This window comes from Hermetia illucens, chromosome 4, assembly GCF_905115235.1.
Source record: "Hermetia illucens chromosome 4, iHerIll2.2.curated.20191125, whole genome shotgun sequence".
In the NCBI taxonomy this organism is placed as follows: domain Eukaryota; kingdom Metazoa; phylum Arthropoda; class Insecta; order Diptera; family Stratiomyidae; genus Hermetia; species Hermetia illucens.
In genome coordinates this window covers 113,122,844-113,138,291 of record NC_051852.1, presented here as the reverse complement: position 1 = coordinate 113,138,291, position 15,448 = coordinate 113,122,844, and the positions used below count along the sequence as shown (strand labels likewise).

General features: G+C 39.0%; 1 protein-coding gene across 3 annotated transcripts in view; it reads left to right on the top strand.

Moving 5' to 3' along the window:
• LOC119653573 (echinoderm microtubule-associated protein-like 2) overlaps nucleotides 1–14,845 on the top strand; it is a 217,002-nt gene extending 202,157 nt beyond the window's left edge. For all 3 annotated transcript variants that reach the window (XM_038058304.1, XM_038058303.1, XM_038058305.1), the window contains 6 exons: nucleotides 7,810–8,016; nucleotides 8,363–8,628; nucleotides 8,723–9,365; nucleotides 9,428–9,515; nucleotides 13,384–13,610; nucleotides 13,678–14,845. In XM_038058304.1, coding sequence (XP_037914232.1) covers nucleotides 7,810–8,016; nucleotides 8,363–8,628; nucleotides 8,723–9,365; nucleotides 9,428–9,515; nucleotides 13,384–13,610; nucleotides 13,678–13,803 — 1,557 coding nt within the window. In that variant the 3' untranslated portion in view covers nucleotides 13,804–14,845. The remainder of the gene's footprint in view (nucleotides 1–7,809; nucleotides 8,017–8,362; nucleotides 8,629–8,722; nucleotides 9,366–9,427; nucleotides 9,516–13,383; nucleotides 13,611–13,677) is intronic.
• The last annotated feature ends 603 nt before the right edge of the window (nucleotides 14,846–15,448 follow it).

Genomic DNA, 15,448 nt, shown 5'->3' with positions numbered 1-15,448 from the left:
TGTCCGTCGTCTTCAATTGGCGGGACCTCCAACTCGCCGATGTTCTGATTGTTCAGTAGCTCATCAAAGTACTCAACCCATCGCTCTAATATGTCCATTTTGTCGAAAATCAGATTTCCCTCTTTGTCTCGGCAGGATGAGCATCGAGGTGTATAAGGCTTCATCCTGCTGACTTGTTTGTAAAACTTCCGCGCCTGTTGCGGTTGCTCCCTGTACTTTTCTAGTTCACAGACTTGTTGGTTCTCCCAAGCTTCCTTTTTCCGTCTGTGAAGTCGCTTTTCCGCTCGACGTGCCCGCGTTCTTTGAGAATGCAACATTACTCGGTATGCGACATTCTTCCGTTCCGTTGCTAGCTTACATTCATCGTCAAACCAGCCGTTCCGACTCCTTTTGCAGCTGGAGCCAAGTATGTTTGTGGCCGTATCCATGATAACGTTCTTCAGGTGATTGTCAATCAACAAATGATCTTGTTGATGCTTCATCTCCAGGTCCTCTGTTTTGTGTTAGGTTGTTTAAATAGATGCAAAAGTGGAGAGCAAAATTATTTTTTCGAAAAATATGGTAATGTGGGGTATCAAATGAGAAGGCTAAATTAATACTTTTCGGAAATGATCTGAATTCTGAGGGAGTGAAAAGTGAAAAAGGTCTCGTTCTCAGAACCTATCTGGCCCGAAAATGAGAAAAAAAATCACAGCGATGCATCTATACAAAATCTAGGCCCAAAATACAATCCATTATGATATCTGCTGTAATAAAGTTAATAATAGCATATTACTATATCTTAGAAATTTGCTCGAAGATCCGGAAAGTTCATTCTAGAAGTATACAATTTTAAATCAGTATAAAGAACAACATAATGCTGAAGGCAATCCAACTAATAATAGTTGTAGAAAGTCAAACTTTTGTCGTCGAGTTGCTCAAAGCTGGGCTTTATTCTTCTGGTGTCTATCATAACTTTAGTCTTCTCCTCATTCACTTTTAGATCAATTTGTTTCGCTACTTCATCAAGTTTCACCAGAGTCTCCTCCTCTGTTTCGATCAGGCTGGATGGGGTTGGGAACCTGGATCGAAGTATCTTTTCAGGTTCTTTTGGATTTTTATTTGAACTGACCCATTGTCATTCTGATGAGTCTAATCAGTTTCACTGAAGCTTCAATTTCTCACAATATTTTGTGTAGTATCGTTCAGTCCATATGTCGTATGCCTATTTGACGCCAACGAAAAAATGGACATCAGCATTATATTCCCAACATTCCTCCAGTATCCGCTTTTTTGAAAATATCTGATCAATCATTGACTTTCCGGAATGAAATCCTCTCTGCCATTCACTAACAATATTTTTTGCTTGTGTTCGAGCGTTCTTTTGACTATTGTACGCAATAACGACATTCCTCTATATTTCTTCTTTAAAACCTTCCTTGATTTCGTATTTCATCCAAACCCGGCGCTTCGTTCTTTCTCTGCATTTTTAATGCATCCTTCACTTCTTTGAAGTAGGTTATGGGACAAGTTCCTGTACGATCTCTGCTTTTTCGTTGTACAGAGTTTGGGTTGTGAGTAGCCCTTTAAAATATTGGGCCTATCGATTTTTTATCTGTTCTACATATCCCTCGAATAAGATTCTAAGCTGGAAATCCGTTGTCATTCTTGTCGTCAAATTGTTAGTGCCTTTTGAAGTTCTTGATCATTCTAAAGATTTCGGCATTTATATTTTATGTTTGCGTCTCTTAATTAAGACGTACAGTTTTAGTTTTCTCTAAATTCGTGTTGATTGCGTCTTTCAGCTGACTCCTTTCAGTGTGTGAAGGATTTGTTCTTCTAATGCTTCGACATATGTATATATTCGTTTTGAGAATGAAGGGGGTCCTAAGTCCGCATCAACTTAATGCAGGGCCGGACCAACTGGGGAGCAACTTACTCCCTCTTTTCTGGTCCACGGACCCCTCGCTTAGGGCTTGCGCCCAAACTTTTAAAAGTTGGTCCGGTCCTGCATTAAGTTGATGCAGACTTAGGACCCCCTTCATTCTCAAAACGAATATTTCAGCTCTGGCCAAGCTCTGGTCAATAAGGCGGATTTGCGCTCAATATAATTCGTAGGCATGTCGTGTTCTACGAATTATATAAATGAGCATTCAACATCTGCGAGCCCCTACGGTCACGCTGCTCCCAGGGCAGAGGTGAGGCAGCGTCTGACGATTTGCCTCTGCCCTGGTAAGAAACCGTAAAGCCGTCGTCGCTTGACTTTTTTTATATGTATATATTTCTCCATTCTGGAGTTTTTCAACATCGACCCTGATAGCTAGGATAAATCTACTACTCACATTATTTGCTATTCGACGTCGATGTCTGGCTTTGACGTGATTGTGGTCGCTGTCGCAATTAGCGTACTTCAAGGATGCTAAACGCAACCAGTGTCTCGATGAGGACGCCATCAATTTTGGAATTGAATTGGATTGGAAGTCGTTCCATCTGGCGAAGCAAATGTTCTCTTGGGAATCCTGCGGTGAGGTTACCTGTTCATCATTGCGCTTGCCCAGGGTTTAAACCCTGATTTGACTCGGGTATTCGTTCACAACTATGTCAAGTGACATGCGACATTCAGTCAAGATACACATAATTTCTCTGCCACCAGATTTGAACCGCGACCTTCCTGTACGACAGCCCAACGCTCTACCCACTTGAGTCATCCGGACATATTTGTGAAACAAAACCTTATAAAATTCGATTCAATGTCTGTCTGTCTGGCTGTCTATCTATCTGCACCAGCCGATTTACAAGGAAACCGCTGAACAAATTGTCAAGAAATTTGGTAAGAAGGTGTGGTCTGTGATTCCCTATACATATAGCAAAGGGTGAGCCTGCACATGCATTGGCCTAATATCGTCATGTGGGATATTAAATAAATCGACTCGATTAGTATGAAAGTTATTTTACTATTGATATTGGGTGAAAAATAGGGTAGAAGAACCTTTGAAACTTAAGTTTGAATGAAATCGAACTATTATTAACAAACTTATAGGTCAAAGTTTTACATTTCACGTAAGTTTATGGCGCCATCATCATATAAAGTCAATGAAGATGCATTAGATCAATTTGGATGGGCAACGTTTGTTTATTTAGGATTATATATTTATGTTTAGTTTAGCAATTAATGAAAGAATATTTTGAATGAGAACACAGAATGAACACAGAAACTTTATACCCGGAGCACCTGGCTTCCGTAACCCAACTTGTTATCTTCCTAAAAAGTTTCTGAATTTTCATGGGCTCTCCTATTTTTCTATTTGGACAATTGAGTGCCCTTCACTTCAGTAGCATACTAGATGTAATGCTTACAATGTAACTAACATTGATGTCTATCATTGGTGGCGATGTTAATGAAAGTTCTGGCCCGAACTGTTTCGAATATTTTTTTCCACGATTATGGCTTGGCATGGTACACATAAAGAGTAGTTTTAGTTGAATAATCAAGCAACTAATCAAATTATATAAATTAGTACCAGTTTCTAAACTCAACCATTATTTTAAAAGGTCTGAGTTTGAGATAATGATTACTATACATTTTCCCAAATGAGTCAGCAGAAATAGTAGGAAAATACGTTCGATCTGCATATATGCAGGTGCTATGATGTCAGGCCCACTATACTAATAGCCAAGTGTTTATCATTTTAAATTGCTTTCTCGTTAGCACCACTCGCACCTCGCTGGTCCGACCTACCCGAGAACATTAAATGTCCATTTCAATAAATACCACATTTGTCTTACAGATGACTCTTTTTGACAATTTGTCTCATAACTTCCTATATTCGATGTGTAATTTAAATAGAATCGGCGGTTATTTACTCAGTTTTTCACCGTTTTAGTTATCCTATTTTAATTTATATTTTACTCCATGGAATAAGTGATCATGGTACAAATGGACGGGTCGATGGTAGAGGGGGTAGAGCGTCAGCATCCCGATCTCGCTCCTCTGGTTACGAATCCCAGTCGTCATGAGTGTCTGTGTTCGTCTTGTGTTTATCTCCCTGCTGTGAGCTTATCACTTGCATAGCGTTAAAATGTGATAATAATGAAACTACAGCATAACTCGACTCTGCGGATGTCCTATACTCCACCAAGGAGTGAACAGAAAAGCTCCATCCTCCATATCTGTCGCCTATGGGTAATATGACTCAAATTTTTCAAGAACTGCCCAAAAAATACGCATTCTTCCTAAACAACCCTTTACTTCCTCGTTCCACGGCGAGCTCCATTCGTCTGCCAAATCAAACAAAAATCAGCTTTTAACAAGTTCCCTCGTCCTAAGTGAAATAATAATTATTTTTTTAAAAGCTAATTTTAAAACCGTTCAGCTTCCTAAAATTGATAGAAATACTTTCTTCTTGGTAAGGTCGCAGCAAATAAATGTCACTAACAGAAGTATTATATTGATGTTTAACGCCTCAAATGCAAACTGGTTCTCTATAACTTTTGTTAGCAAGTTAAACTAATTTCCAGAAACTTTTATCACCAATATTAACAAATTAAAAATCTCATCTTCTTCATCTTCAGCATTAGAAAATTAGTATTAATCATAAAAAACTTAATCTATCTTGTGTGAAAGTCGCCTTACTTGGTAATTTCCTTTAATATTTGCTTTATGAGTTTTATTTTTGCCTTTGCCAGTGATCCATATACATAACCATAATATAGTAAAAGGAGATTGCACTGCGTGCCTGTCAAACCTATATTGTATCGATCAATCCTATAATTTTAGGATGCTTTCTACTTCCAGGTGTTTTAGCCTGACGCCTGGTATTAGTTATTCTCCCAAGCGTATTTTCTTACTTTGCACAAGTGTTGGGCATCATTCCAAAATATGTATGGAAGTTTAATTTCTCTTTCCATAGAATTTTTGGCGAAGTCCACAAATATTTACAGTTTCCCCAGGTAGTCATTACTCACAATGAACTGCGAGTATTCCTACTAAGATTCTAAGGCTCTTCTTGCTGATATCCAAAACTTCTGCGACCGCTTTAGTGTATATGTTCCACTCGTCTTAAGTTCGCTCAGCTGTTTCTCCTCTCTCCTGAATTTTATGACCATGAATCCCTTCCCGAATCGAAAAGATTCTGGTCCATAAAATGGGGTTTCTGCTTTTTTCTTGCGAGTACATCTACTGCAGTGTTACCTATAAATCAAATATGGCCTGGAATCCTGAATACCTGACCGTATTGTACAAGCCAAATGTATTTAATTTATCAAGGCGTTCCCAAATTAGTTTAGACTTCACCTGGTTGAATATGAGTGCCTTAATTTACATCTCGCTGTTGCAATGTTTAGCCTCCTAAACATTGGAGGTTTAAGCATACCTATCTATGGCGTATGGAAATCAGATCTTTCCCAACCAAATTCAGAATTTTACAAACTAGTTTCAGGGCTCTCGAAATTATCTTCAGAATTTTCTAAACCAATTTTATTTCAAGATTAGAATTTTTAATTTCGAATTCAAAATTTCTCATGTCAACTTTCAATTATAATTTTATACTAACTTTTATTACTGTGTAAGAATGAAGCTGAGGTTGTTTTGAAAAAAGCTGAGCAGTCCATCAAATTTTTTCCGTTATTTATGTATTTATGTATTCTCCATAAAATCTAGAATCAAAGTCGAGAATAAAAATGAATGGGTTTGTGTTTGTGGCTGCAATTAGTGCCACAACTCCCTGCAGAACCTCATCAATATCTACTAATGCTCATCATCGTCACTTTACATTACGAACACTCATAGGATATCGAACACTTCTGTTACGTTAATGGCAAGAACGATACTTTGCCTACCGACCGTCGAGCAATTGGAGCAATTCCACCTGTCAGTGTAACTGAAGTCGAGGAAGCAATAAAACGAATCAAATCGGGGAAAGCCACAGGACCTGACGACATCGCATCTGAGCTCTGGAAATCGAAAAACTGGGACCCAACAAGAAAGTACTACAGTTCCAACGTGGAAAAAGAAAGATGATGCAGCAGAATTTTTTGTTGAGGATGATGGGGGTCCTGCGATCGCACCCACTTCGTGACGGACCGGACCACTTGGGAACTTACTTCCTCTTTTATAGTCCACGGACTCCTCCTTTGGGTAAAACACTCAAGTTTTCAAAAAAGAACGAAAAAGTTGACTGACGGTTTCATCCAGGGCAGAAGCAGAATGTTCAAATTACCATCCGATCTGGTTACTTTCACATACCATGAAGGTCTTTGAACGCATTCTTAACAACCGTATTGGCGAAATCGTTAAAATAACCGTGAATCAAGTCGGATTTGTCAACAACTGCGGAGCTACTGACAATATACACGCTGCGCGGTTCCTCATACAGAAACACTGTGAGAATCATCACCCTCTTTTCATTGCATTTCTGGATCTAGAACGTCGTGTGTTGTGTTGTGACACGTTTTGATCACATCCCAAATGAGAATATCCGCAATCGATATGGTGTTACAAAAATCGTCGAAAAACTGCGAGAGAGGCGTCTTCGATGATAGATCACGTAATTCGCGCTAACGAGAATTCACTTGCCAAAATTGGTTTAAACATCAAAGTCGATGGTAAGCGACCAAAAGGCCGGCCGAAACAACGATGGCTTGATACGCTGGATGGAGATTTATAAGCCTCGCGCCTACATTCAGATCAGGCTTTTGATAAAACCAAATGGCGGAATCGATCACGACGAGCCGATCCCGCTTGTAAACGGAACAAATCATCATCATCATCAACGGCGCAGCAACCGGTATCCGGTCTAGGCCTGCCTTAATAAGGAACTCCAGACATACCGGTTTTACGCCGAGGTCCACCAATTCAATATCCCTGAAAGCTGTCTGGCGTCCTGGCCTACGCCATCACTCCATCTTAGCCAGGGTCTGCCTCGTCTTCTTCTTCTACCATAAATATTGCCCTTATAGACTTTCCATGGATCATCCTCATCCATATGGATTAAAAGACCCGCCCACCGTAACCTATTGAGCCGGATTCTATCCACAACCTGACGGTCATGGTATCGCTTATAGATTTCGTAGTTATGTAGGCTACGGAATCGTCCATCCTCATGTAGGGGGCCAACGGGACAAAGGCTGGAGAAAAGGAAGTCTAGCATTTTATATTTTAGGGAGTAGTAATTTAATGTGAGAGAGACAAATTTGATCTATTATAACTTTGTTAATAATAGTATGATTTTCACCAAACTTAAAACATTGGTATCTTACTCCAAAATTTCACGGATCTAGGGTTAACTGGGGCGTTTGCATTAAATTTTCAAAATGTAATATACAATACAATATGGGACTATTAACTTTATTTGAGCAAATATCATAACGGAGGACATGTTAAGGCCTAAATATGTAGTGCTTGAACCACCATAATTTTTTCCAGATTTTTCGATAGGGTAATTTCTGAGAATGGGCCCTTGAAGTAATGGACCCTTTTCGGGCCCCCGCTATCCTCCCCTTCACAACCAATATCAAAACTAAAATCTGCTTCAACTATTAATCGAGACATAAATTCTAATAGACAGACAGTGAAACGATTTTGTATTCAACAAAATCTTAAAAGAAGAAATGATAAAATCAATGAAGGAAGAAGTGTTTTTTTTTTTCAAAGTCGAAAAGTATCCCTACATCAAACCAATAACATATGCTATCATTCGCAATTGGCAAATTAAATATAGAAACGCCAATATTAATTTATGGAAAATTGCTTTGAACTGAAAGAAATAATTATGAAAAGTTCGCATATTTATCTATAGATATATCTTACATGAATCCATTTCAATTTTTCAGCCCCACATTAGAGTATGGAATTCAGTATCCTTGGCCACAGTAGCGGTAATTGGAGCTGGTGAATTCACTGGTTCCGTCAATTGCATTTCCTTCAGTCGAGCCGACGGTGGCTCCCTTCTCACAGCCATCGACGACTCACCTGAAAAGATTATTTCTGTATGGGACTGGCAGAAAGGGGAGAAAGGACTTCGAGTTACAGAAACTAGGGTAAGTGTCATACAAAAAGTCAATAATTGCATTGAAATATGGTTGATGCTATGAATAATGGATATAAATGCCTCTCCTAGACTTGACATTGAATTGCGTCCTTTATTTTTCTGAAATTCCCAATGAGTAGAGTAAATTAATGCCTATGACAACTTAATGATAGTTTTCCACACGAGTAACACACGAAAGCTTTTTCAAGATAAAAATCCTAGATTAGAGTGGTTGATGGTTATCCATGATGATTACCTGCCATAACTTTATAAATTACGAATGAAAAATGTTTTCCTAATTTGATTAGTGTCCTTGTATTAACCAATTGAATAAATAATAAAAATCAAATTCACAGTGTTCCGTAGATACAGTTGTGGCGGGCGAATTCCACCCTCTAGATCGATCCCAAATTATTACAGTCGGAAAGGGTCATGTTGCATTTTGGACCCTTGATCAAAATGGAACCTTGTACAAACGAATGGGTGTTTTCGAAAGCCGAGAGAAGCCAAAATATGTAACATGTATAGCATTCACGCAATCAGGCGATGTCATCACTGGTGACTCGAATGGAAACATAATAGTTTGGAGTCGCGGAACTAACACAATTTCCCGGTTTTTCAAGTAAGTTATAAAATAAAACGTATAAAATTAAAGTTTTATTGAAAAGGGATAACTCAGAAATGCTAATCGAAAAATAATTTCATTATATTTACAGGAAAGTCCATGATGGATCCATCTTTAGTTTGTGTACATTAAAAGATGGCGGTCTGATATCTGGCGGAGGCAAGGATGGTCGTCTCGTCCTATTCGATTCTGAAATGAATCGAAGTGGTGTAGAAGGCTTTGTTGAACCACATTTCGGGGCAATTCGTGTTGTTTCAGAAGGAAAAGGATCACAACTACTGATTGGAACCACACGAAATTGCATTCTGATTGGATCATTTGACCTGGGTTTCAACCCTGTTGTGATGGGTCACGTAGACGAGCTATGGGGATTGGCTGCACATCCAAATATGGCCCAATTCGTAACAGGAGGCTTTGACCAACTTTTACAGCTTTGGGATTCCCTGTCACACTCTGTAGTCTGGAGCAAAGACATTGGTGAACACATTCAGTCATGCGCTTTTTCACCTGACGGTGAATACATTGCAGTAGGTGGTATTTCAGGACGATGGATGGTCTTTGATACAACATCCAGAGAATTATTAGCGCAACTCTCAGATGGGCAAGAACCCATACAAACCATCAAGTTTTCACCGGATGGGCAATTCTTGGCAATTGGATCACGCGACAATTCTGTTTATATCTATCAGATAAATGGAAATTCAAGAAGATTCGCTCGTGTTGGAAGGTGTTCGGTAAGATCAGAAGATTTGGTTTTGAAGTATCATTGAATCACAAAATTGGTCTCCATTTGCAGGGTCATTCAAGCTATATTAAACATATAGATTGGTCAGAGGATAGCCAGGTGATACGCAGCAACTCAGGAGATTATGAAATATTGTTCTGTAAGTATTAACTATTATGTGATGATGAGCTTTTCTACTCTCCGCTCAATTTTACAAAAAAGATAAATTTTCTGGACGTGAGAGGGCGGATATCTGAAAAATTACTGAATCCAATTGTGAAGTTCTCTGGTTGCGTGAATATTTAAAACTTGATTAGCCTTGGAGAAATACAGAACTCCTTGGGAAATCTAAACTAGTAGTTGTAGGAGAGATATCTTGAATATTGAAATTAGAAAAAGGAAGAATTTTGTACAGAGGAAGGTTTTGTGCAGAGTAAAGGTCGTAAGGAGAGTAGCGTAACCGAAAGTGTCATTCAATCCCTTATTCATCATATCCAGGAAGAAAAGCACTCGATTCAAATCTAAACGGACCGGCTAATTCGTCTCTAAAATTGAAAGCGACCTGATTCTGCAAGGTTTACGTCTTAATTAGGATAGGAGCCCCTAGGCTAAACAAGTTTGCGTGGCATAGTATTTAATTTTGCAAAAAAAAATTACGACGAGAAATTGAGATTATGCTAATTTGCTGAATTTACAAAATTACAAAGAAAAACATCGTTCAAATAACCGTGAATCCAACCTGGTTTGTCAAGAACTGCAGAACTACTGATGCAATACACACTGCGCGGTTCCTCAGGGCGAAACACCGTGAGAAGCATCGCCCTCGTTACATTACATTTCAGGATCTAGAGAAGACGTTTGGTCGTGTGCGACACCAACTCATCTGGTATGCTGTGAGGCAACACTTAGTACCAGAAGAACTCGTGCGCTGGGTTAAATTGTTCTACCACGATCTAGAAGTGAAGTTCGAAGTGTGGCGAGCATATCAAGACCGGTTTGCATCTTTGCCGGTGTTCATAATGGAAGCGCCCTCTCACCACTTCTCTTTGTTCTTGCTATGGGCACCATCACCCGAGACATCCAACATCCAACGCTCTATACAGTGCTTTATGGCAAACGATGCTTTCCTAGCACCGCATAAGAAAGCTAATATAGAGCAACTTGTCGGTCTCTGATTGAATCTGAATAAAACAGATTTTTTGAAGACCAATCCTAATGAAACAGGCACTGTCACGGTGAGTGGCAGTGACCCGCCCAGAACTAAGCGATTTAAATATCTCGGATGAATGCTATCAGCAAATGGTGAAGTGCATTATGATATTGCTTTACGCATTAGCGCAACCTAGATGAAGTGGCGTTCCGCAATTGACATTCCTTGTGATCGACGTATCAACGAACGTTTCAAATCCAAAATTTGCCGCAATGTCGTCTTGGTTTTTAGAACATTTCTCCTACAGGAAGCTGTTGAGATGCTTGAAGAAGTGGTAGTCGGTTGGCGAGATTCGGCCAGTACAGCGAAAGATCAGGTATTTTCTATTGGCCGATGCCTGTCGTTGTCGTTGTCGATGTTTTTGGTATCATTCAAATTATTCAATTCTCATTGTTTACAAAACTGCTGTGATGTTTGCAGACTGTCGCTAATACTTCCTATGGAATCATATTAGGGAATATGAATCTAACGGTGCATTACGGAATTGGAACCGTATACCGCAATTAATTGATTAAACACAAATCGCTACCAAACTGTGCTCTAACACTGACTTTGATTAGAGGGACCGAGCCTGGTGTTTAATAGGATAATAGGGGGCTCGCATAATTTGCACCTCCGACCCGGATTCACTTCCTATGGCCCTGCTCCTACCTAAATGTCCATATATACAAATATCTAGCAACGCAAGAAAAGGTGAATCCTAATATCACCTGGAAATCTATAGTATAACTCCTTGTTAAAGATGGTCTACGTAGTCGGTGCGGGAATATTCTTGGATACGCACGGTGTGGCCAAGTTGTATGGTCTTTCGCGCTTCACCAGGCCTATCGATGGTTGAGGCATGATTCTTGCCTCTTTTTCTTCAGCCTTTGTTCCGTTCACAATCAGGATCGGCTCATCGAATGCAATCACGAGGCTTTCAAATCTTCATCTAGCGTATCAAGCCACCATTGTTTCGGTCGGCCTCAAGGGTAATAAAATCATTCAAGCCACCATTAAGACTTTGTACTTACCTCCAGGCTGGTGAAGCAGGGCAGGGACGCACTGAACAGACGTGGTTTGTTTGCCACCTTTCTTTGATTTCGCCGTCATAAGAGCGGGCCAATGGAGTGGATAGGGCTTTGTTCTTGACAATATGAAGTCGGGATTGGAATTTGAAAGTAGGATAATGGAGGTGCTAGACGATACTTTTTAGGAGAGAAAGGAAAATTCTACCTAGAGGCGAAGGTCCCTCGCCGTTATCTGCAAATGATCTGCATACTGCGAAACCACAGATACTGCAACCCAGCTGAATTTCCGAGACCTACTCAAGGTCAGCTGAAAACTAAAATCAATGCGACAACTTCCATCACTAGCATCTCTCTGACTTCTGAGGTTTTTGCAAATTAAAATAGGTTCTGTTGGCTGCCAACAATCGTGCACAGATTTCGTCGTCATAGCTATTATCGATTGTGATTTTCGATCCTAGACAGAGTATAGGGACAGGATTTCAAAGTTTCGTTTTTGATGCTAACGATGTCACCAAGTACTTCGTCCTTAATAATGTGCCGAAGGTCTCGCCCGCCTGTTCGACCTGGATGAAGGCACCTTGTTCGAGATGATGAGAGATGTCTCGAAATCGATCCTATTGTTTATCTAGCCTACTCGTATAACAAATATTAATTAATTTCGTACAGAAACCGAATTCTCTCATGACAGTGAAAAGTTTTACCATGGCCATATGGTCATATACTCCTCTAGCAATTAATTATGTATTTAAGCAAGTTCCTTCGAGTAAATATTTTAAACTAAGGTTATGTGGCGTCTATTTATCAAGCTTCTTGAAGAATCCAATTATAAGCAAATGATTCCAAATAGTTTTATGGTGGATATTTAACTCCCCATTTTTATTAACTTTCCGTAATAGTCACTCAATAAGAGGCATTCATTTACCTTCAAAATTCCTAGAACGGAATCGTTTGAACCTCTATTGTTATTGTTAACTGTTTTCATCTCATTTTTGTTTATCAGAGAGTATAACTTGAAAATAGCTCTAATTTCTGCCCTAAGAAAGCCATGGGAAGTAATACTATAACGTCTTTTCAGCTTCCTGCCTGCGATTGTCTTAGAATCTTGCAATTCTGAGAATGCTAAAGGAAAAGGTCGAAGCAGCGAGTGCAAAAATGCTTCGTTCAAGAAGGCTTTCGCCTAAGGTCTAGAGAAACTTAGTAGTTGGGTATGAAATATAAAACCGCGTCATCCTATTCTTGACGTTGTCTGCACATAGTCAAACCACCATCTCGATTTTCTCCTGGTGGTAGTTTAAGGGAAAGTCGGCTATTAAAAACTCTACTCGGATTTAAGGGATACCAAAAGTTGCTTTGTAACCCCCCCACACTTTTTCATAAAAATTTTCGCCTGCCGGTATGAGTTGAAATTTCTCCGATCGATTCCATAAATGATTGCGGCTTTGTGCTTCAGATTAGACCTAATAGAATGTGGTACAGCAGGATTTGGCTACGGCGGACAATTGTGGAGTAATCTATCAAGTAATCTATCAAAGATATACCCATTGTTAAAATGTTACAATAGCATTATATCTACCGTTATACATAAAAGCTAAAAGGGATTTTCAACTCATCTAAGGACACTAGGTTGCAAAAGAATGTAAATATCACAACTGATCTCTAGACAGACCAGATTTCTCAGATCAGTCAGACTTTATTCGAAGCAATTACAACGGCTCAGTTTAGTTTTATTAAAAGTTGGGCACCATCTTTTCTCTGTAACCGTTTCTTACTCTCTAATAACAAACTATGTACGTACTTTCTTCTTCCAGGGAACGCGAGCACATGTCGACAGATAACTTCAGCTTCGTCCCTTCGTGATGTTAAGTGGGCATCGCAAACCTGCACATTATCATTCAATACAGTTGGAATATGGCCAGAGCACGCAGACGGTACTGATGTCAATTCAGCAGCTCGAAGTAACGACAGTACCATCCTTGCGTCAGGTGATGATTTCGGGAAAGTTAAGTTGTACAGCTTCCCTGCAGCACAGCCAAAGGTAACCCGCTTAGCAAATGTTAACCAAGAAATCGGTAACATAAAAATGTTTTCTTTTCTGCTTATAGAGTTTATGCCACTTGTATGGAGGCCATAGTAGTCACGTCACCGCCGTCGAGTTCCTGTGTGACGATACAAGAGTTATATCAACGGGTGGAAACGATACAAGCGTCATGCAATGGACAGTAATTTAAATTCAACTTTCGCCTTACGGACTAACTAAGAGCTTGACAATGAGCGTTTAAGAAACCAATTCGTTCCACGTTCGCTTGCAACCCCAAGTTATATATTTTTCAATAAGGAGTCAAACAAAATGATACAAAACTAATCAATTACAAGGAACAAATGTACACCATTCAAAAGTTTTTTAGTAGACCAGAAACGCACTTGAAGCAGGAAATCATTGTGTACTTGAACTGTAGTCTTAGATTTGCAGAAATGCCAGAAATCATTTCAGATTTCTGTTGTGCCTTAAATAAGGAATGCGTTAGGCCAGAGCTTTTTTCACGAGAAAAGAACACAATCACTTTGCTACATAGTTTTTAAAGCCACCCTTGAACGGCAGCAACTATTTAAAATATTTTTCGCAAAAATTCATAAAAAATGTAAGGTTACATACCGTATCAGCTAAGGATTACGAACAATTAAGGCTGGCTTAGCCCTAACAGCCAGCACCGTTCATTGTCTACCACACAGACATCATACAAACGACAATGGATGGTATCAAATCGTATAATCATCCAACAGCAGACTATAAAATACAAACTACTCTAGATATGTGAAATACATGATTTTTACAAACCTCCTAACATAGTTTTCCGGCAAAGTAGTCAATTTTCACAGGAAAGAAACCGTTTGTCTTTTTTATGATTCGAATCGTTTTAACAATTTCGTTAAATTTGAATAAGATCCGAAGAGTGTAGTCCTATTATTCATGTTCACTCCAATTACTATTGTAATCCATTATTGTAACATTAATAAATCTCTGTTAGTTCCATGTACATTCCATATATAATGTGATTTATGTGTTGTTCGCATTATATCTTTTATGTTGTAACTAAAAGTAATTTGTTTATATATGAAGTTTTCTAATGTAATTTTTCGTAGTCGTGTAGATATACCTTCTTGATAATGTTATTGTTAGGTTCATTTATATGGTGTGTATCATTTTCCTTTCAAAAATATTATATATTTATGAAGCAGATTTATTACAATAAATACCTTGATAATGAACAACTGGTCTGTTTCGTTTTATGAGGATTTTACCTATTAAAAGTAGACAGGGGTTGACGAGCTTGGTTTGATTAAAGCATTTGTTGCTTTACCAGTTTCATTCAAAAAAAGGTCTATTCCGATATGAAACATTTAACACATATTCGAGCTATATAATTTTCCAAAATATGCAAAAGCTGCAGAGCTATTACAGAAACTTGGAATGATGGTGACCTATTACTTGGAATAGAAAATAATGCTGGCACTATTACCACTTTTTCAAGATGCTAAATGATTCAACTTTGTAATCAAATTGTATAGATCGCCAGCAGAAGGTCGAGGCTCTGGAAAAGCATTTGCCTTCAAAGTCTCGTGCACTGCAAAATACAATCAAAGTCGATTGCAACCGCGGTGAAGTGAAGCTCTGTCCACCTAAAGCTAACCAGAGAGGTATTCAACATCACCTTCAGGCACAAATAATGGCAGCTATAGAAGAATTCCCTGAAAAAGTATTATACAAGGTGGAAATCAAGACTACGAAAAAGTGGTCCAGGCTGGATTATTGCTAGAACATTGAAAGCACCAGAGAATCTTCGAGACTCAGTAAAATTCTGACCAAGAAACATA